This window comes from Bos indicus x Bos taurus, chromosome 22 (genome assembly GCF_003369695.1).
Source record: "Bos indicus x Bos taurus breed Angus x Brahman F1 hybrid chromosome 22, Bos_hybrid_MaternalHap_v2.0, whole genome shotgun sequence".
In the NCBI taxonomy this organism is placed as follows: domain Eukaryota; kingdom Metazoa; phylum Chordata; class Mammalia; order Artiodactyla; family Bovidae; genus Bos; species Bos indicus x Bos taurus.
This window is the reverse complement of record NC_040097.1, coordinates 21,584,655-21,608,080: the sequence shown is the minus strand read 5'-3', so window position 1 is coordinate 21,608,080 and position 23,426 is coordinate 21,584,655. Positions and strand designations below refer to the sequence as shown.

The following is a 23,426-nucleotide window of genomic DNA, read 5'->3' as shown; positions in this document are numbered from 1 at the left end:
ATATTTGAATGACCCATTTCTCAATCAGGTGACTATCTCTGACTATTGTCCTGAAAATGGGGTTTTAAGCACAGACCCCTTGAGATGGAAGCCTCTGACTGAAAAACCTGAAGATGGAAACGAGCCATGTGCCTACCTGGGGAGGACATTCTGGGCAGAGAGAAAGGCCACTGCAAAGTGGTTCTGCCTTGTGTGTGGTGAAGTGAAGCAGAGGAAAAGGAAAACTGGAAGAAAAGTTCAAGAGCCCAAATCTGACAACTCAAGGAGGGGGAAAAAAAAAAAAAAAGAAAATCAGCTGATAGTTAAGGATACCCTGGAATTTGGCTAAAAATTGTGACGAGGCCAAAACACTCAACTGAAGTCAGCAGCTCTGGGTGAAGCCTGGACTAGGCACATGTGGACTGTGTGATCTGGGAGGGGCGGTGGGTCAGACAAGCTGGTGACAGAAGGGCCTGCCGAACAAAAACAAAAAACGGGAACTCATAATGGGGAGAAAGAGCCGGAGGGCCGGAACTCCAGGACTTCAGGAGCTTGGCATCTAGCAGCCCCCACGGACGTCAAAGAGCATTACATTGTAATTATGATGGTGGCAGAGGGACTCAAGGAACTCATTTCATGATCTAAATATAAGAAATGAAGCTTGCTCCATCTGACTGGATGGTGACTAGCAGACATGTCATCTCTCATCTATAAGGAAGATGGAAAAAAAAATGAGGATAAAATGGCAAAGATGGGGCAACCAAGTGGAGCTGGACCATTTTCAAGGTGTAGCTTCAGCAAGGCTTCACGACAGAAGATTTTAAGGAACAAGTACTACACTGAGGTTACAACAAGGGGATCCCTGAGGAGTCACCCCAGAACCACAGAGAACTGCGGGGTTCTGAAGAGTTTCAAAGGATGCTAGTTCTATTCCATGTACAAATAAAGAAAATGAGGTCCGGAGAGGGAAAGCGGCTGACCTAAGATCACACAGAGAAGTGCGAGGGAGTCTGGGTATCCTTTTCTACTACCTGATTCCATGTCTCTGGGCACCCTGCCTGCAGCGGATACCAACATGATCAGGTGAAGAAACCTCTCTGAAGACTGAAGAACTCACTTAACCTCGTAGACCTAAATCTAATCCTGACACTGCCCAGCTCAGAATCCTCCCGGGGCTTCTCATTTCATTTACAGTAAAATCCAAGCTTCTCGCCACAGCCATGAGGCCCTCCAGGATCTAGCTCTGCAGCCCAACTTCTCTCCAGCTTCTCCCTTGTTGACCATCACCTTCCTCCTCACCTTTCTGTTACCTTTTCCTTCCTGTGTTTACTTATTTACTGTTGGTTTCTTCTCAAGAGTTGGATAATTCCACAAGAGAAAAATACCTCATCTTTTTTGGGTACCCTGTACATCCAGCAACTAAGACACTGCCCAGAACAGAGCAGATGCCCAATCACTGTGAAAAGAGAACAAAGGAACAAACACAGCAGCTGGTGTATTTTAAATAACCAATAAATCCTAGATTTCTTCATATCCGTGTCACCATCAATTGTAAGATGAATCATTACTTCAAAAGTCATTAATAAAGGCAACAAGTTGCTAATTAAACAATGGTCATAGCTATACAATCTGTGTAATTAGTTAACAATAGCTTTTTTTTTTTTTTTTTTAAGCTAACTGGAAGCTCTATTACACCAAGACTGTGGCTCCTTACTGCATCCCCAGGGCCCAGGACAGTACCTGAGAGGACAGGTCCACTACACAGGGCTGAAAACATTGATTGAACCAAGTCACGAAGGAGCTCTAATTCACAAGTGGGGAAACTGTGCCCTGAGGCCAAATCCTGTCTAGTACCTGCTCTCGTGAATAAAGTTTTACTGGAACACAGCCACGCCATTGTCTATGGCTGCTTTCAGGCTAAAACTGGGCAGTTGAGTTGTTGCAGCCCACAATGGATGGCCGGCAGAACCTAAAAAATTTTGCCCTCAATCCTTTTACTGAGAAAGTTTGCTGACACTTACTCCTTTGTGAAGGGTAGGGTGTTTAGAAGGGATGGGGACAAGTGATCCTATGCAAGCGTAAATGGAGCAAACTAAAGGGTACCTCAGAGATGTGTGGAGCTTATTTCTGCCTCTGAAACAGTCTCCGCCAGTGGGCAGAGAATTTAATACATGCCCCTTGGCTTTCACCATGGGTATGGTCTGAGAACATCTGAGAAGCTCCCATGATGGCGTCTTACTGCAGGGTCTGAGCAAGGGCGACTTGAGCAGGAGAGTGCTCACCTGATAATCAGACTCCTGAATTCAAGGACCTAGGGTGGCCCTCCAAGGTTAACAGCCACTTTACGCAGGTTCAAAGACATCTCACCCCCTTGAGTTTACTGGCAGCTGCAGATGGCCAAATGTGGTATTTTGATTTAAGGACTGATGTTGGAGTGAAGCACGTGCCGACATTAACATTTCCAAAGAGAAACTACACAAAGAGCTCAGAGTCCCATCAACAATTAGAATGCACAGGACACTGAGCTTATTCAGAGTTATACAGTGACGGAGACCCAGTGTTACCAGTGAACAGTTTCACTGCCTGCCTCTCCCCTGACACGGTTCTGGTGGCCATAACTCACATGGCGTGTATATTCTTTTAGACACTCAGTTAATGACCTAATTCAGAGAGGAGAAACCTAGGCAGAAACCCAGAGGTAAGTGATTTTGACAATAATTAGGAAGACAGTCGAGGATGGAAATGAAAACTGGTCCAGCAGAATGAATCTGAGTCTAATACAAATGGGTTCAAATCACTGTTTCACTGATATGAGCCAGGACAAATGAGACAGCTCTGTGAGGCTCAGTCTACCCATCTGTACCATGGATTCAGAATTCATATCTCCCTGGGCTACTGTTGAGATTAAATGACACTCTATGTTTAAAACATCCAGGTAGAGCTCAGCACACAGCAAGAAGTTAACAGATAAAAGGTTCCCCTTTCTTCCTTTCAGCCTCTTTCTGGTTCCTGGTCCACTTCCCTATGCCTTCACCTCAAAGGCACCAGCTCTCCCGAATCAACTTTGTGATCGTTTTCTCCATCACTTAATTTGATTTTTGAATGACCCAACTAAGTCAAGCAACACACATTCTATTTCAATAGCCAGGTGGTGATGGGGCAGAACTCAGAGATCCACAATTATTTCCTGTCGCCTCATGGCCTCCACCATACCCACATCAACAAGTAACAACAGGGACTTCCCCGCTGGCCCAGTGGCTAAGACTCCAGACTCCCAGTGCCGGGGGCCCAGGTTCCATCCCTGGTCAGGGAACTAGGTCCCACATGCTGCAACCAAGAGTTCACCTCCTGCAACTAAATATCCTGCATGCTGCAATGAAGATCGAAGATCCCAGTGCTGCAGCCGACACAGTGCAGACAAATTAAAAAAAAAAAAACAACAACAAAAAACACCCAGGTAACAACAGTAACTTGTCGCTAGGGGTGGGGGAGGGCAGTGATAACCGCTGACGCTGGATGCTGACCGTGTACCAGGCACAAGTATGTACAGTAAGTCACTGGCAAGTCACTGGCTCCTCGAGAAAAACCAGTAAGTGGTGTTACTATTACCACTTTACATGGCTAAGAAAATTTAAACACAAAGAGATGAAGTGATTTGTGCAGGCTGTACAACTACTCAAAAGCAGAACTGAAACTCAAACCCAGAGCGTGTGCTCTTGGCCATGACATGACCCTGCTTCTACTACACCAAGGTGGCGTGCACAGACTAGGGTAGCAAAGTCACCCAGGGAGCCCCACGCACTTGACCAAGTGCTTCTGCAGGACACAGTGGAGACATTTTAAAACTGTCTCTTTGCCCTCCACACCCCAGTGAAAGAGTCAGGAAACGGGCATTTCCCTGGGCTCCCACAATCCTGTTCTCATGATGATACACTGATAAAGAAGGCTGGCTAAATGAGAAGGAGCCTCCAAATTCAAATCTAACCTAAAAGGAATCACTTCTGAAGGCTTTTTCTGTCTCAATGATTGTTAAAAGCGTTCCTAGTGATAAGAGCCCACAGCATCCCATTTCCTGGCTTTGGCTAAGAAAAGACATGGAAGTAGCCCACGTCTATGGTGGTGGTTCTGACACACCCAAATCCAGGAAACTGTGGAAATGGCTGAAGTGGGCCTGTTTCTAGAAGATTTTGAGATCAAAGGGGGTTCAGATAAACATCTGCCCTTCCCGGATCCACAACAGACATGAGCAAATTAGTCCAGTGCAGGGTGCTGCATATTTATAACTCACTTCAGGAAAGTTCCATGTAATTAGATGCTGGAAACAGAAAACTTCAAAGGGGAAATTCTGTCGCGTGTTAAGATGTTCAAAACTATCAGTGGCCCGTAAATAACAGAGCACTGGTTTTTCCCTTCAAGAGGGAGGAAATCTGAATGATTTCTTTCTTGAAGGTTAACATTAAAACAGAACAGAACCCTCTTTAATTCCACTGAAATATATTTGGATGATGTAGCAATTTGGGCAAAATCTAAACGGAAGCCCATCTCTGTAGAGTGTATCATATGGTAAGTAATGCACATACCACTGCGCGAAGCAACACCATTAGTAGACCCAGAATAGCTACTACCATTTAGACAAGGCAGGGTTGACAAATTTTTTCTGTAAAGAACCAGCGAGTAAGTAAAAATATTTAACGCTTTGCAGGCCAAAGAGTCCCTCGGTTACAAAACTCTGCCATTATAGTGTAAAAGCAGTCATCAAAGTGTTAGTTCTCAGCTGTGTCAGACTCTTTGGGACCTCATGAACTGTATGTAGCCCGCCAGGCTCCTCTGTCCATGGGATTCTCCAGGCAAGAATACTGGAGTGAGTTTCTACTCCCTTCTCCAGGGGATCTTCGAGACCCAGGGATTGAACCTGGGTCTCTTGCACTGCAGGTAGTCTCTTTATCATCTGAGCCACCAGGGAAGCCCTAGTCATAGACGGTAAGTAAATCAATGAATGGGTGCGGCTGTGTTCCAATAAAACTTTACTTACAAAAACAAGGCAGTGGGCCAAACCTGGCCCACAGATTGTATTTCCTGACCTCTGATTTCAAGGACAGTGGACACATGCCAGGCACCCTTCCTTCTCAGTACTTTCCCTGTCTTAAAGCATTTATCATTAATACGAGGCAGATACTTTCATAATCACCACGCCCCCAGGTGAAATCTCAGGGACAAAGAGAACCACCGATTTGAACAGGATCACACAGCTCCCAAGCTTCAGAGCCAGCATTCAAATCTAAGACAACCTGAACTCTATAGCCTTGGTCTAGAATCCTTGTTCAGTAATGTTCTAGAAGAGTCAAATTTCAAATGAAAAATAACAAAATTCCACTCCTCTAAAATTATCCCATAAGCAAATTTTTTAAAAATAAAAATTCCTTTCAAACCATGAAATGCCAAATTCCTTTTCAAATTCCATTCCTTCCAGGCCAACTATAATCACGTGAACACATGAGATGACTCTGCAGTCAAATAATAATCTCTTTGACCTTCAACAACAAGAATGGCAAGAACCAAAAAAAAAAAAAATCCTCATGAGATTAAAATTTTTCCCAAGGCAGAGGACATCTAGTTGATCATTTTGCCCTCAACACCCAAACTAGCACTTAATAAGCATTTGATGGATGGACGCTATGATCAAGGGGTTCAAAGTTCACTTACACAAAACAGGCAAGAACCCCTCAGATCACATCAATTCATCTCTCCTTCATCTCCTTGCTGCTGGATTATAATAATACAGCCATTTCCGACTAATAGTATACTTTGCTATCAATGTTCCTTGCGTTAGGATGTCTTTTTCCAAAGTCCATGCAAGATATTTTCAGGAGATTCAGCCATTAAGTCTTGGACAGAAAGTTCAGGCTAAGCTCTTTGCTTCAAGGATAATTAAAATGGTGTTGGAGTGATGATGAGAGTATGGTCCTCAAGTATTTCTTCACTTGCCCCTTCAACAAGTCTATATGATGGGCTTCAATCAACTAAAAGAAGCAAATGGTAATCCTGGCCAAGAACAGAGCAGGAGATGGCCTGGGAATAATAAGAGGCAGTCTGAAGTCACGAAGACCTTGGTTCAAGTCACCCAGGTACTGCCTGCTTTCCTTGCCTTCCTATGTAACGGGGAACGTGAGAGTTGTATCTCAGAGGGTTTCCAGAGGATTTAGTGATGGCTGCAGGGCACATTACACCCTGACCTGGTGCAGAGCCAGCATGTACCAGCACATTAGCAGTGAGGAGTTTCTGTTTTCAAACCTGTCACCTGCCACCTCATCCCCTTGGTTTCCGATTTCTCTTTTCTAAATTCCACAAGGAACTATTGGCTTCCAAAGTCATTGCTTAATGATACAATCCCGAGATAGCCACAGTTCTTTCCTGGGTCTTGCAATCAATTTGTAGAGAGAATAAACTACATGTCAGGGGTACTTATGATAAAAAGTTTGTAAAAACAAAAACGCTGTCTGTTTGTTTGCTGTGAGGCCACTTGGTACTTGATATGTCCCAGAATAAAGCCCTGCCTGCATCTCTGACTTTCTAATGCTCATCAGTGTCTTTGATGGTGAAATTTAACACACATGCAGACAGGTACACAGATACAAATGTCCTGCTGATCAATAATCCTAAAGCGAACCTTGGACTGACACCACTCTGAACATGAAGAGACCTGCCACCCTCCCAGGGTGAGGTCCTCCTCATTCTCCCTCCCCACTCCAAAAAGAAACCTTTGCTTTCAAATAATCACTATTTCCTTTTCTTACACTTTTACCACCGACATGTGCACTCCTAAACAACAGAATAGGACTTCCTTTTCTTTTTTAAAAAGTTTTATTTTTTAATTGGTAGAAAATTGCTTTACAATGCTGTGTTGGTTTCTGGTTCCCCACCCCCACCTTTTTTTTTGTTTTTTTTTTTTAACATCCAGCGCATTCTTCAGGCTCCTGCACCACCTTACGGTTTTCAGATGTGCCCATGTTGGCGAGAGCCACAAGACTCCACACGTTTTTCACTGGGGTGAATTGTTTCGTTGTATGACCATACTTCACTGTATTTATCCAGCTTGCTAACAATGGGCATCTGAGGCACTTCTGGGTTTTGGCAGTCAGGAAAAACGACGAACACCACAATCTCATACACAGCTCATGGTGTGCTTTTATTGGAGTTTTTCTAGGGGACATACACAGCAGTGCAACTACTCAATCAATTCGACTAGACACTGCCAAACCATTTCCAGGAGACCTGAGAATTCCTGGCATTCATATCCTTGCCAACACTTGATATGGTCAGGATTTTTAATATTGACCACCTGGTGCATGGTACCAGATTATTTTTGATCTTTGTGAATATAATATCTTTGCGAAATTAATATATAATGCACATGTGCTATTCTTTGGTTTGCAAATAGTCAAATGCACGAATCTAAGGGGACAGTGTGGTAAATGTTTATATTCTACTTGTAACATCTAATCATTTTCCAGATCTATATACTGTTATTGCCTGGGAGATTTCTTTGGGTCCTTTCTCATTCAGTGTATGTATGCCTTTGCCCCACTATTCTGCCTCTTACTACCAAGGTTAGTTGTGTCTATGTTAGACCTCTACATAAATAGAACCATGCAGCACATGAGCTTTCATTTTTGTGTGAATCAAGTTCATCATTTTGCATTACTGCAGACTATTCCCTCACTATGACTAGACCAAACCTTGTATATCTAGGCTCCTCTTAGAGGCCATCTGGGCTGTTTACACTTGGGGGCTGTTATAAACAAAGCTCCTGTGTACAAGCGCTTCTGTGGCCATTTCTCCTGGGTATATACCTACATGTGGAATTGCTGGCTCAGAGGGTAAGGCTACCCAGCCTCTGGAAAGGCTGCACCATCTGCAGTCCCCACAGTACCTCTCCTGGAGTGTCAACTGTGCTGTGCTCAGGGCTAGTTTTTTTTTTTTTTTTTTAATAGTCTATCTGTGGCATTGGCAGTTGACAAGGCAAAGCCTACCCACCTCTTTAGAAGGAATTCAGATTGTTTGATGACTGGAGTCTCTTCCAGGTTAGTGTCGATCATGGACACCTCAGTCCTCGCAGGTGGGATATGGAGAACAGAACAGACGCAGACACAGCAGATCTCACCACTGAATAAAAACCCTTGGCTGGCAGTCACATAGATTTGCAGCATTTATGTTATCACTTCCCTTTCTGCGAGGTGCCTAGATTGAGTCTAGCTATTCATGGACTTTGTCCATAGACCTGGTGAGTGGATGATGAGTATCCCAGAGCAGGGGAGAAGACGAGTAAAAAATACCTTCTAAGTGAGCCCAGTGAACAAACTAGTCAGTTAGGGGAGGCGTTCTGCAAAGGAAGTTTTGATCTTTCATAGACTCAACTTCCACTGTGCTGAGTTTTAACAAGTAAAGCCTGTGGGAGCCTCATTGTGTGACACCACTAGAAAGTCATTCTCGGGTGATAATGTATGTGCGCTTTCACTGATAACTTTCTTAGAAGCGTGCGGGAAGGGAAGACAGAGCGAAGAGCCATCTTGTTCTGCCTAATGTCTGAGGCAATTTCTAACTGTCTTCCTTACGTTTCCTGTGAATGAGGACGATACCTTCCTGCTCATTAAAGTAGTACATTCAGGAAAAAGAAATCACAAAGAGAAACAGACAGTCAAAGCTCAGGACTTCCCTGCTGGTGCAGCCGCTAAGACTCTGCACTCCCAGTGCAGTGTTCAGTCCCTGGTCAGGGAACTAGATCCCACATGCCACAACAAAGGTCCTGCATGTCACAACTAAAGATCCCGCATGCCTCAACCAAGACACGGCACAGCCAAACACGTAAGTAAATAAAAATGAGTGTCAAAAAACATTAAAAAAAAGATGACAGTCAAAGGTCAAACAATCAAACTATCACTACTATCAAATTTCCTTCAAAAAACCCAAATCTTTCTTGGATGATTGACAGGAGGGAATGGTTTGTCTTCCCATGCCCGACAGCATTCTAGACTAGGTGTATGTAGAGTCTGCTGGATTTTCTTTGGGTAGATATTATGAAAAAGAATAGAAAGCAGACAATCTGAAAACGGAAAGAAAAATAATACATCCCTTTTCACTGAAAGATTATACAATGTCTATTTCTTAGCACTGGTCAATTGGGTACAAAATACTTATTAGGGAAATGGTATGTTTTTATACTAAGTCAGGCTTTTATACTAATTCACATACAAGTTTATTTTTGTTAATGGGTTTTGAAAAAATTAGAATTAGACTAAATTCTTTGAAACCAATTATTTCTATCAGGCGTGGCTGCTCACAAGTCCTGGTTCTTACATACAAAAAGCATTGTGAATGACTGACTCGGTGCAGTGAATATGATTCACAATTTCTTTCCTTTCCAGCAGATGCTACTGGTAGTGTAAATAAATTCTCTGATTAGATACAGTTTAGTGCTTCAATCTGTGGCTCAAGAGATAGACAGGATCAGAATCAATGGCAAATCACCTCTCTTCATTCTATTTCTTCACGCCTCTCAAGTTTGTAAAAATCACAATTTACATAGAAAAATGAACCCTTAAGAGAGTGCACGTTCCACTGCCAAGAGATTTCCAGGTATTTCTCCCCAGCATGAGAGAAGCCAGGTTTCAGAGCTCAGGGTCTCAAACATGCCACCTCTATGCTGGTGCTGCTGGAAACCTTAGGCTCCCTTCTCTACCTGGACAATGTTTATGCACTCTTTAGGTCTCAAGGGTCATTTTGTCTGAGATGCCTGCTCTGTAATCCCAAGTCTGAGTAAAGTCTGTAATTACATATTTAACCTTATGTCTCTCCTGACTGTCTATAAACTCAGCTGTGCTCTCTCTCTACGCGTGGCTTCATGGTGTACTTAGATTAGGTGCTTAATAACTGTGCACAAAAGCAGCAAGGAGTGCCTGTAAAAAGCTCTGTGCATGGGAAAAGTGAGAGGCACAAGTCATCAACTTTTTGGCAAGGTGATCAGGAAAACGTCTTTGGAAGGAAAACGTCAATAGCTGGACCAGTCATGGAAGAACCCCTAAGATCTTCCTTCTAGAGACAAGCTGCTGTGAGGAGGCTTGTCAGCCGCTGTGCCTCCAGGGAGACCGGTCGTGTTAGGATGTCTAGTCAGTGACCACATCAGGTAAGGTGGGGTCACTCCTGCACACAGAGGACTCCTCTTATTGGCAGCCTTGTCTCTGGGGTTCTCCGAGGGCCCAGCCGAAACTTCCTTAGAGATGCTTTCAGCCAGTCCTCCTAGCTTCCCTCTCTTTGGAGGTGTCAGACCTGTGTTGGGGTTCTAATGCTCTCCCCACCCACTCCCGCTCCCTCTCCTCTTTATCCTTCCCAGGCAGTCTCTTCCCCTTGAAATCCAATCTTTCATCTGCTTCACAGGGGACATTAGTGACCAAAGGCCAATGGTTGGCTAGGGGAACCAGATTCCTCACTGCCATTTCAGCTGGAGGAATATGTAAGATTCTTCCTATTAGAAAAAAATTCATTTAATGAGAAATTAATATTCTAAGATGAGACTCCCAGAGCTGAGGAAATAAAAGACAATGGTGAACTGGAACAGAAATCCGTATTGATTTCTTCTTTGTACATGTCTCTATCATCGTTCCCAAGCCAGACACTCTGTGAAGGGCATGATTATTTATGTCTCATCACATTAACAGAGCATTCAAATCCCTCATAGGACCTTCAACTCAAAACACTTCTAGTTCAAGAGGAGGTTTTTTTTTTTTTTTTTTTTTTAAAGCAATCTCAGATGTTTCTTCTCTTTTGGAAGAAAGACAGAAGTGATGGGAGTTATCAAAACGAGAGTCAACCACGGCCCAGGAACAGAGTGCAAAATCAAGTTTCCAAGACATTATCCTACTTCTTTCTCTTCCCAATGAAAGCAAAGCCTAAGCAGCCTTTAGTTCCTCCTCTTCTTTTTCCAATTTTATATTTTGATATTTTTCACCTATTTGCATCTTTACTTGATTCACACTTTTAGCTAACATTCCTGAGGATCTATTAGCTGTTAAATACACATGGGTTCTGCTCCCATGAAGCCTACACTTAAGGAGATAATACAGGGGTAAACGGGCTTCCCTGGTGGCTCAGTGGTAAAGAACCCACCTGCCAAGACAGGAGGTACAAGAGATGATTGCTCGACCTCTGGGTGAAGAAGACGCCCTGGAGGAGGGCATGGCAACCCACTCCAATATTCCTGCCTGGGGGCCTAAGAATCGGACATAACTGAGCGACTGAGCACACTCACACAGGAATAAACACACAACATGATTTCAGATACCTTTAAGAGCTCCAAAGGAAGAAACCTAAGATGAAATGACAAGGAATGATGGGAGTGGGGAGCCGGCGGGGAGTTGGGTAGGATAAAAGAAGAATTATTTGAGGAAGCAAGATCTGAACCAAGACCTGAAATAATTAGAGGAAGACATCTGGGTTCTGAGCTGAACTTATCTGGCAGAGGAAACAGAAACAGCAGATGCAAAGACTAGAAGGGGAGACAGTCTGGGCAGGCTAAGGGGAGAGGGGGTGGCGTTCATCTCCTCCCGGGTCCCTGAGGGCTGGCTTGTGTCTGTCTTCACCAGTGCATCAGTCCAGCAACCAGACTGAGTGGGCGTGCAACACTTCTGTGGAATAAACAAGCGAACTTCCTCACAGGGGCTCAAGAGGCAGCTGTCGAACCAGCTAGGGAGTGGCAAAGCCGAGATCCCCACCAAGGCCAGTCCGGCTCCAAAGCCCACACTCTCACCCCAACCACAAGGCCCTGATGAGGCCTGTGCTGGAACATGGAAGGCATCCTCTCCCAGAATGGCTGGGGCTTCCTCCCAGGCTAGGTCGTTCTGTTCGCAGAAGTGACTTTGCAGTTCCTCACCTCAGCTTGGCACATGTCTGGTGCCCTTTGCGGTATATGTTACTTAACATAATCAGGATAAAAGCCAGACATTAGAAACCTTGATCCGAGTTCCATAACTGGGCATGATGAATAATTCAAGGAAGCCTTAGGGCTATGCCAGCCATATGTGCCCAAACCAAGAGCAGCCTTTGACCAGAAGACTAAAGTTGAACCAAACATACTCACAAATAGGAACGCTCAAGCCTTCCTGTCAAATATCAACGATTAATAAACAGATTTAGGGAAGAATAGATACATGCATATGTATGGCTGAGTCCTTTAGCTGTTCACCTGAAATGATCACAGCATTGTTAATTGGCTATACCCCAATACAAAATAAAAAGTTACAAAGGGGGCATTTCCAGATTTTAAGAGACAAAAGAAACACATTCCCTTGTGTGTTAAAGAAGAAATCTGTCCACCTTTCCAGGGGATAATGACTTCTGAGGTACACTGACATGAATGTTGAGTTCTAAAAATTTAAAAAGAAGAAGAAGAAGAAGAAGAAGTGAACTTCCTTTGCAGCTATTTTTCACAGGTCTCCTCTGATTTTTCAATTAGGAGGTAGAGTTGAAACCACATCGTGGGCATCCCTGCCAGAACAGGTACCACATCCCTACACATAACAGCCTCTTAGAGGGTAATTGTGCAGAATGAAGAAGGATAACACGATCATGCCAGCATGCAGCGCATGAACCAAATGATCACAATGCAGTGCGTTTGCTGAGATCTGGGGACTTAGGGACTAAAGGAAGCCTACTGCTTCTCTCTAACAGATGGAATCTTCTTCACTGATCATTGTGGAGACAATGACAGATGCCACAGACCCTATTCAAGTGCCACAGCTGATGGAGCACTTCCTCTTAGGCTGAAGAAGAGGTACCTGTTTAAAGATTCTAGAATTCTTTGTGGGGTGATTGTATTATAACACCAAGAAGAGCCAGGGGAAGGAAGGCCTGTCCATCATTCAGTACATTTGAACCCCCCAAACTTATCATCTACACAATGGGCTGGAATTTCAAGAAGCTGTTTCATCAATGGAGATTTCTAGGGCATCCTCTGAGAAAGAGCTCAGAGAACACAGCGTGTTGCCCATGACACCAACATCCTGTGCATTTTTGAAAGTGTTCAGAGTACAACGCAAATCTCCTCCTATATTGCTATCCTCTACCTCCTATACTGCTATCAGCATCACGTCACCAAGGGGCAGACAGCCTAAGAGCTGGCAAAAGTGTTTTGCTCCCTAAGGGAACTGTCCATACCACCTACTTCCCAATTTTGTGTGAGGGGATTTCTTCAGAAATAGAGAAGAAATAGAGAAGCAATGGGAATTTCCTACAGTGAAAACCTCAATGGGGTGTTTTCAAGTCATCTTACTTTTCTACATTTACTAGGTTACTAGCAGTAAGTAGCAGGTTACTCTTGTTACCTGCTGTACGATTGAACAGGTCTAAGAGCAGAAGAATTAATTCCAAATCCTACTTGCTTTCACTGAAAACTGGTTTTGTTTTCCTGAGAGAAAGGGGGTAAAATGTTTGTTAAGCTCGGCAGAGTTGGCTAATGTGGAAAGATACCCTCCCAGAAAGCTGTGAAGATGTTTTATCACAGCCGTGGAGATGAAGGGGAGATTTATTATGGTTACTAATGCTACTTCTGTCAATGTCTTTGGAATTCTAATTAGATTATTAAAACTTTGCAAATCATTACATTACTTCTCGACTCCACACCTCCCCGTGACAGGGTACTTTTGAAATTAGACGATCCTGATGTCATAGGTAATGATGCATCGCCAATAATAAAGTTGCAGGGAAATTCCTCCAATAAAAAAAGGTTGGGTAAGACAGAACCCATCTATCTTACTTTCTCTCCCAGTTTTATGCTTGAGGATAAGACATGTCTGCTGCACAGAACACGGCCCAGCATTTTCCATTCCAGCAGCTGATGGTACTTGTTCACATGCAGCAAAGTTTAATGACTTGTCAGGGTTACTTAAACTTATTCCCCAAAATCTCAGAGGCAAATCAAGAAATTCATAAATGAAAAGTTACTTGAAAAGGGAATCAATTTAGGATAGCTATGAGGCAGGTGGCAGGTTCAGTGTGTATGAATGGTACCTCTTAAGAGGTTCTGATTTATAACATATGCATTCTGAGTGGTACCTGAAGAGAAACAAATGGCTTACTGTTAACCCAGATCCATTTGCAGGTAATAAATGGGTGTGCTCTTTACCCATCAAATAATGGCTCTCATGCCCTTCACCATCAGGGCATGAGGAATGGGTGTCACGCTCCGTCCTCTGCGAGATAACCCACTCCTTCAGGTGGAGACCTTAGCCCTCCCCACCCCAGCAAAAGGCAAGTGTACGCAGCTGCCTTACCGTGATGGACGACGCCCTTCAACCCGTGGATAATAGGATCCAGTGCAGAATTGTCCCTTGGACTGACCTATATGTAAAGGAAACATGATTGGTTAAATCTGTTCTGGCATCAGACACAACAGTCTCAGTTTAATCTTCTAAGGAGAAGGGGGAGGGGGGATGCTATCAAGCAAGCTGCTTGTGTCTCACATACACCATGCCTCTCACCAAACACAGGAGATTTATGACATCATAAAATCAAGTGAGGAAGGCTAAATCAAAAGAGAGAAACTTCTAAGAACATATCAGAACAGGAGAGAAACACTGTTGTCCCAGCAAGATCTTAAAAAGCAAGCAGACTTTCCCCTTGCTTTGTTTTATTAAAAGTAGACCCCAACTGACTAAAAAGTCATTGAAAGTCATCAGAGAGCAATCCATCATTGACCGAATATTTCAATACCTTTTTGTGATTTTTTTTTCTCTTCTTTTTTGAAACTGGATTTGTTCCCTGCCAGCCTTCTCTCCTTTTTAAGGATCCCAGTCCCATGTGCCTTAACTTATGCTCAAAGAGGCATTTCTAAGAGTCACTCAGGCAGGGCAAACATAGAGAGGAAAGGAGCTCAAAGAGATAGTGTCTCTAACCTTGATTCCCCCCTGGAGCTTTCTTTATTTTTTTTTTTCTTTCTTTTTAAAATTTTGGCCGCGTTGCACACTTTGCTGGATATTTCAGCTCCCTGACCAGGGACTGAATGCAGGCCACAGCAGTGGAAGAGCCAATCCTAATCATTAAACCACCAGGGAACACCCCTTCTTCTCCTCCTGGAGTTTTTAATCCCCTCAAATGTCAAGCTTCTTTGATCCTGACTCACATACTTTCCCCTTAACTTCTGATACTGCTCAGTATAACTCTCAATCTTCTCTTTTCCAGAAGATTAAAATTTCACCAGCATGTTATAATTTTGGTTTTTAAGCTCCTTCTTTGAGACACATATTGAAATAGCAACAAATGAAATGATTTTTGCTTCCAAAGAATTCAGCAATGGGTAGCAGGGGAAGCGAGCAGGGCACAGACGCATCAGGACTGGCCATTAACCACATTTAGGATCTTAGGGCATTTGAATCAGAAGGGCCATGATATGATTTTCTCTGCTTTTGTGTACATTGAACTTCTTCCAACCGAGTTTCTCCAAATCCATTATCTATGACCAGTATATCTCCTGAAACTTCTTTTTGTTTCAGGGAAGTTATTTACATTTAAGCCACTTCTAACATAATAAAGTTAAGATACTGATGAACCTTTCAACATGTAGCAAGATCCAACTTGATGTTTCCTGGTTAGTCCAGGGGAATCCAGGGCCATTGTAGGTTAAATTTTAAGGTAACCGAAAAAATGAGTGCACCTCTTCCTCCCTTACAGTTCTCCTTGTCTGGTTGCCAATCCTAGTTTGCTCTCTAATAGGAAGTCATACTTCGCGATGTCTTTCTCTCTTCTGCCTCGGCAGTGGTTCAACTGGAGGCATTTTAACCTATCTCCCCATTCTCGCCCAGGGGACATGTAATCGTGTCTGTAGACACTGTTGGTTGTTATGAGTAAGGGTAGAGGAGGTGGGGCTATGAGCATCAAGGGGGTAGAGGCAGGGCTGCTGCTAAACATCCAGTAACATTCAGAAAAATGCAAGGAATTAACTAGCCCATGATTCCAACCACGCATTAAGTTGAGACAGAAATGCAGAATGGATGCTCTGAGTTAACAGTGATTACATATTAATGTCTGGAGCCCTGAGTTATGACTAAATTCAAACACAGTTGTCACTGTGTATGGGGTTATGTTTATAGACTAATAAAATGAGGTGGAATTTGGTGCTACATCAAAAAGACTACAAGTATTTAAAAAAAAGGGATCACTGTATCAGAGCACAATGGTAGAATTCCGGAAGCTGTCATGAGTGTACTTCCAAAATAGCCTGAGAGGAAGCTCAAACCAGGGGTTTAATACACTGGTTATAGAACAAAACATTCCTGTAAGGCAAAGATCCACAGAACACCACACAATGGAAAAAAAAATCATATTTGCACCACAGCATAGACTAATCAAACATTTTAAAACTTAATCAAAAAGGAAATACAATTCAAGAATGCAAGGTAAGAGAGTCTATCAGTGAATGGCCAAATTTAAGAGTGATAGAATAAAGCAACACTCCAGACAAACACCCCGTATCAAATTGAAGTTAGAGACAAAAACATGGTCCCCCTTCTCCCTTGTCCAGATTCAGGCTGCTGGACATGTTAATGCCAGCCCAACTACTCAAAGTTGTTCTAACGTATGTGGGAAATGGCAAGTGGCCACCAACTCCCGCCTTCCCTGTCACACACACCTTGGAAAGGTGGTTTTCTACTCCTCTCATCGAGAGCGCAGATCAATTTCTCTACTCTTTGAAACTGGGCTTGACCACATTTGCTTTGGCCAAAAAGACATTAGCAGACATGATGCAGACAGAGGCTTATACAGGCACTTGGGTGCAAGGGTTTATACTGTCTTGTTAATCTTTGAAATCTGGAAACCACCAGGTGAGGAACGCAAGACTAGAAACAAGAGAGGACAAGAGACCAGAGGAGCGCACACACGCAGTCTCAGCTGAAGCCATCCTAGACTGAGGCCAAAGAGCAAACAGGAGAGTAAGTCTGTCTAAGACCATCCAGTCTTAGAAGGACCACCTGCAGTCTGCAGAGACCAGCCAAGTTGGCCTTGACCAGAAGCACCAACCAGCTAATCTAGGGAATCAGAAAGTTAACAAGATGATTGTTGTTTTAACTAATTGGGATCATTTACTAAAGAGCAACATTTACCTGAGTTTCATGACTGTGTACAGAGGTGGAAGATGGGAGATAGGCTATGATATCAACCATTTTCTTAATTAATACACTTTGCTTATTTATGGCTTGTCTGGATGGTTTCTCAATGAGATCTCACGTCACAAAACACAACATTTACCATCAACGTGAGCAACTCGTGTGCTTCTACAAAATGGTGTTACCCCTCTTCCACTGTGGCAACATTTAACAGATACTCCGATTATTTTTTTTTTCTATTTTTTGGCCACACCCTGCACAATGTGAGATCTTGGTGCCCTAACCAGGGATGGGCCCTGCACCCTCTGCACTGGAAGCATGGGGTCTTAACCACTGGACCACCAGGAATGTCCCCTGGATACTCTGATTTTTGATCCCAATAATAGGGGTATGTTCTGTATTCAGGGGAACCCTTCAATGCATTCAGCCTTATCAGATGATGTGAAACTTCAAAGAAAGTGTTCTAATCCCCTGTGACTTACATCCACCAACAATGTTGTAGCCCATGAAAAAAGAAAATTACCCGGCACCCTAATCCACCTTCAACTTCTGGTTGCTTCTGACTCCTCTCTGTGTTTGATTACTCAAGACTGGTCTCATTCAGGCTCAAGAGCCTTACCCTAGATTCTAAGCAATTCTGAAAATGAAAAGCCTTCTACAATGTCCATTTACACAGCCTCTATTGCTGGTTTATATGGTTGAGGTTTAGAAGACGGATCAGAAAAGGGAGAAAAATGAAGATTAACTGGCTGGTCAAAGTAACTTACTAATAATACGGAACCTACTTTCCAGTTCATGTCTTGGATTTAAAAATCAGGATTAGAATCCTGCTGCTGCTGCTGCTAAGTCACCTCAGTCGTGTCCGACTCTGTGCGACCCCACAGACAGCAGCCCACCAGGCTCCCCCGTCCCCGGGATTCTCCTGGCAAGAACACTGGAGTGGGTTGCCATTTCCTTCTCCAATGCATGAAAGTGAAACTTGAAAGTAAAGTCGCTCAGTCGTGTCTGACTCTTAGCGACCCCATGGACTGCAGCCCAACAGGCTCCTCTGTCCATGGGATTTTCCAGGCAAGAGTATTGGAGTGGGGTGCCATTGCCTTCTCCAGGATTAGAATCCTAAGCATATTAATAAGTGGGTTTGTTCCAGAAGGCATAAGCCTAACTGAAATAATCCCATCCACTCACTGCTTCAAGCAATGTGTCACTTTAAAAAAATTCAGAGACATTAGCTAAGCAATTTGGGCACCTCTGAAATATGCCTACAGAGAAGGTGTACAAGGTGACTTTTAATCTCTGCCCAGGATAGAGGAGGCCAAGAGATGGGGGAAGATAGAAATCTTAGAGCTTCAGTGCCTTCATCTGTGACATGGGGATACAATCTCATGGCTTTTTTAATGATAAATTAAATTTTTTTTTCAATTTTATTTATTTGGTTGCACCAGGGCTTAGCTGTGACGGGCAGGAGCTTTCACTTGTGACATGTAGGATCTAGTTTCTTGACCAGGGATCGAACCAGACCTCCTGATTAGGAGCTCAGAGTCTTAGCCACCAGATCACCAGGGAAATTCCCAATCTCATCAAGTTATGAGAATGCAATGTATGAAGCTTGGGGTCTAATGCTGAGTCCAAATGCAACACTTCACATGGGCTGCATAGGACTAGATAACAACCTGACCCAAACACTCAAATGTAAATGAATGTCAAACACCAGCCATCTTATCCCTGAGACTTCTTAATGCACTTGGCTGTAGAAGCAATAATACTTCTTTGAGTTCAATTTTCAAAAGATGCAAATTTATTTGACATCCACTCCATTTTGTAATATGCTGCTCCTGCTAAAACCACATGAGGCGTGTTCCTGGCTTTTGAAATTTGCTTCCTTCCACTTTAGAGTCAAAGAAGTTATGCAGTAATATGGAGAAGGCAGCAATTGCACAAACGAGCCTAGAATGGACAAGGAGAAATAGACACCGCTTTCCCGGAGAGCAGTCCTTTCCTGCTTTCATTGCAAAATGTAGCTTTAGGCACTTCCAATTCAGAGCAGCTTTCATGGCATTAGTCATCTTCAAAAGGATAGCATGCTGACGCAACAGAGGGCTCTGAATTTAAAGCTTTTAAGTTGTCTTTGGATATAATCAGAAGACATAGGGATATCAGCAATACAGGAAACCATGACATGTAGGTTTGGGCAAAAGGGCAAATTTATATAAACATGGATGATGCCTAAACTTCATAAAATTTTCTTTCTAAATTATAGCTGTGATTCAGCCAGCTGTCAATTAAGTAATCAAGTTATCGATAATCTCCAGAGATGTCTCTCTATAATCTAGGCTCTATAGGTAGACATCCATTTATTCCTGCTGGAAGCAGAATGACATGGAAGCAGAGAGGCCCTGCCAGACTGTGTGTGTCTGCATTCGGAGATGAGCTGCCATTTACTTTTTCCATCCACTGTGCCATGGGGCCCTTGACTTGGATCCTAATAATCTTCAATCTATCAAGTCCTGGCCATCTGCTGAATAGGATGGCCAAGACAACTTAGTTGCCTTGAATCCGACATCGCCAGCTGCTCCGTTAGTCCTATAAACGTCATATCCAGCCAATGCCCTCATGTGGGAAAAAGGATTTATGCCTGCTGAGGGCGAATGGCTACATCATTAACCACGGCTATGGGGGAAAGTGACAAACAGCAGGACCAGAGGCTCTGCACATCCTGAATTGCAGCAATGATGATCCATCCACAGTGATGGTTAGCAGGTAACTGTGAACTCAGAAGCTAAAGTGTTTATCAAGAAAAGGGCAGGCATTTCTTAGGAGATCTGATTTCATATCTGATTCTTCTCTTCACCCACAGGTATCACTTAAAGAGCCACACAGCAAGGATGCTGCAGCTTCTTCCATTCTGACTCCAGCACCTTGGGTACCACTCACCAGGGTTTAGTTAAAGTTGCTCTCAAGACGTTCCTGACAAAAACCATTCATAACTTGGCTATTTTTACAAAACTGCATTCCAAGTTAAGCCTCAGAGACAGAGCACTGACCACATTCCTTTATTAATAAACAGTAGTGTCCAACTCTTTTGCAACCCCATGGACTGCAGCCCACCCAGCTCCTCTGTCCATGGGATAATCCAGGGAAGAATACTAGAGTGGGTTGGTGTTCCTTTTTCCAGGGGATCTTACCGACCCAGGGATCGAACCCGGGTCTCTGACATTGCAGGCAGGTTCTTGACCACCTGAGCCAACATAGAAGCCATTAATAAATTAAATGCTTGTCAATAATCTCAGAATCTATCTACATTCAAGAAGATAAGAGCATCAAACTACTGACTCTGTTGAAACAATGCTGATCTATATTGAACTATATTGATCTATTAACACTGATCTATGTTGAAAATATCATTGTTTTCTTGACTCTCCTTTTTAATACTCACAAATATGACTCTTCTTGTATACCCTATACTCTCAGTTTCTAAGGTAGAAATTTCTTTTTCCCTTTTGACATCACAATAACAGAAATATGCTCTCTGATTCTCTCTGGACTGTCACTGATGCAGTGGGATTGCAAAAAGTGGAATCAGAGGTATTCAAGTCCATTTAGCACCCACACTGCCACAGAACAAAGTCAAGGAGAAAACAGAGACACAACCCAGAAGGAGTCATGGCTGATGAAAAAGAGTTCTGAAAGGCTGCAGGACTTCTGAAATGAATGATTTTAGTCTCTTGATAAGTAGTGGCAAGTAACCAAGTATGAATTCCTGAGCAGGAGGCTTGGATTAACTTCAAATCAAAAATTTCCAGAATCACAGTTAAGCATAATCTAATAGATATGCAAAAACATCACAGAGGTGTCTCACTAGAGAAGGAAGAGTTCCTGTCAGAGGGAAAGGTCACGGCTCCGTATCATCATCTATTTTCCAGCACTTGACAGGACACACTCCTGGGACTGGTTTCCATCAGCAGATGAGAAAATTCCTAACTCCTCAGCCACGGGAAGGGATTAATGTGAGAAAGCAACACAATCATAAATGCTAATAAAATTCACCCTCCTCACTTCCAGTGGCCCTTGAGCACGGACACGGGCTTACTTCCTGTTAATTCATAATATTCATAGAGACTAGTCAATTCACAAGTTATTCATCTCCAGAGAATTGAGATGCATGGCCAGAGAAGGCTACAGATGAAATAAATTTAAAGCTCTTGGTCTGCTTAAACTGACCACTCTCTATCCCTCTGCTCCCACCTCCCCAGCTCACCAGAGGGTGTACCACTTAATTGTCAGACTTGGCTTGGAGGAGTCTATTACTGGAAAAGCCAACCCGGCAGGGTGACAGGGAGGCCCAGGAGTGATGCAGATCTTGCCAGCAGCAAGCATGCATACTGTCAATATAGGCAATTTCTCATTTTCATGAGAATCAAACTGCCCTGGGCTCGGTCTACAGTGCCATCTCCTCTAGCTGTAGACTCACTCAACTCTCAGTTTCAAAGCCAAAGCAGAAGAAAGCAAGGGAGTGGGCAGATGAGGGCACCTGGCAAATGGGACTTCCACAGGGGCCCACGTGGTGATTTTTGTCCTTCTTCATCTTTTTAATGCATTGCATTTCAGAGCCAAGAAGATAGTGGGGAGCCCACCTGTCCTACCCCTTGCCAGTCTTCTCAGTGTAAAGGCTGCTGTTGTACTGGGAAGAAGCAAGAGAGAAATTCCAATCCAGCAAAGAATGACCCAGAGTCTTAAGCTACTGTTTCACACAGATGTTCTCATGACCTTTGAAATTAAAAAAAAAAGAGAGAGAGAAGCCTGGGGCAAGAGAAGCTTATTTCAGGTTCAGTGCCTTGCCAGCGAGTTGCTCTTGATTTGGTATTGCAATGCTGGATAATGTTGACTTTCTCTTGTTCATAATCCTGCCATGCACTGAAAAGCTCTGACAATATCAGAGGCTTGCGGAAGAAAGCAGAGCGGTTTCCACATGTAGCGAGTGACTTCAACTAAAGCATATTAAATGTGAACTCTCACCCTTGCTTTTCCATTCCCTTGAAGCAAAAAGCTGCTCAGGGCTGTCCACTTACAAAAGGCTCAGAATCCGGGAAGCAGGATGTGGAGACTGTTTTAAATCCCCACCACATACGCAGCAAGAAAAACTTAGGGAGACAAAGCATATGATCCTTCCCTTGAAGAGATTCCTCCTTAGGAGTAGGTCAGGTCATCATTTTGGATAAACTTTAAGTCCAGTAACCAAAGATCCAAATGGCATTATGAAGGATGGGGAAGACTGTATAAATATCACATAGGTATCATATATAAATTATTAAAACAAACCTTGCCCATCTTATTGTTACATATGTGATGGCAGGGCGGGGGGCGGAGTGGGGGAAATGATAAGCTCTCTTTAGCTCAAATCCTAAGAACCCAGCTCTTATGCTCATTCACTCAACACACACGCACTGAGTGCCTGCTGTATGCTGTGACAGGCTGACTCTCAACGAATCTCCCAATGGTCCCCACTCCAGGTATTCAGACCCTACAGGTCTCCGCTCTCTGAAGCTGGGCTGATCTAGTGGCCTACAGGAAGTCCCCTATATACAAGCTAGTTCTGTTTCGAGAGAGTGTTTTCAAATCCAATTGTTCCTAAGTCCAATAAAGTTAGCCTAGGTACCCAACTACCACCATCAGCCATATAGTACCGAACTGTATTAGGTTTATAATACTTTATAAACACACACAAAAAAGAAAATATTTTTAATCTTACAGTTGTAATTGTTGTTTAGTGACTAAGTCATGTCTGACTCTTTGTGACCCCATGGATAGTCTCCTATCAGGCCCTCTCAGGATCCTCTATCCATGAGATTCTTCAGGTAAGAATAGAAGAGTAGGTTGCCATTTCCTTCTCCAGGGGATCTTCCCAACCCAGGGATCGAACCTGCATCTCCTATATTAGCAGGCAGATTCTTTACCACTGAACCATTGGAGAAGCCTCAATCTTACAGTACTACACCTTGAAAATTACAACAGTACCATATGACAGCTGGCATACAGTGGCATGCTTGCATCTGTGAACATTGTAGGGGTCTTACTGTATTTTTACAGTAGAAAGAGGCAAAAGCAAAGGGAAGTCACTTCTATGATGAGGCAACAAGGGATTCTAATCTCCATCTTGCTAGCAGACTCTCACCAGTCCCTACTCAGCTGTGACAAACACAGCCATGCTAGAGGGGCAGGTGTGGCAAGCAACGGCAGGAAACCGAGGTCCTCAGGAAAATAGCCTGGAAGAACTGAATTCTGCCAACAACCCAAGTGAGA

The 23,426-nt window shown here is 43.4% G+C and overlaps 1 protein-coding gene across 3 annotated transcripts in view; it reads right to left on the bottom strand.

Annotated features, from left to right (window-relative positions):
* The window catches only part of PTPRG (protein tyrosine phosphatase, receptor type G), a 775,368-nt gene that overhangs the window by 162,220 nt on the left and 589,722 nt on the right, over positions 1–23,426 (bottom strand). For all 3 annotated transcript variants that reach the window (XM_027522433.1, XM_027522432.1, XM_027522435.1), the window contains exon 6: positions 14,301–14,367. In XM_027522433.1, coding sequence (XP_027378234.1) covers positions 14,301–14,367 — 67 coding nt within the window. The remainder of the gene's footprint in view (positions 1–14,300; positions 14,368–23,426) is intronic.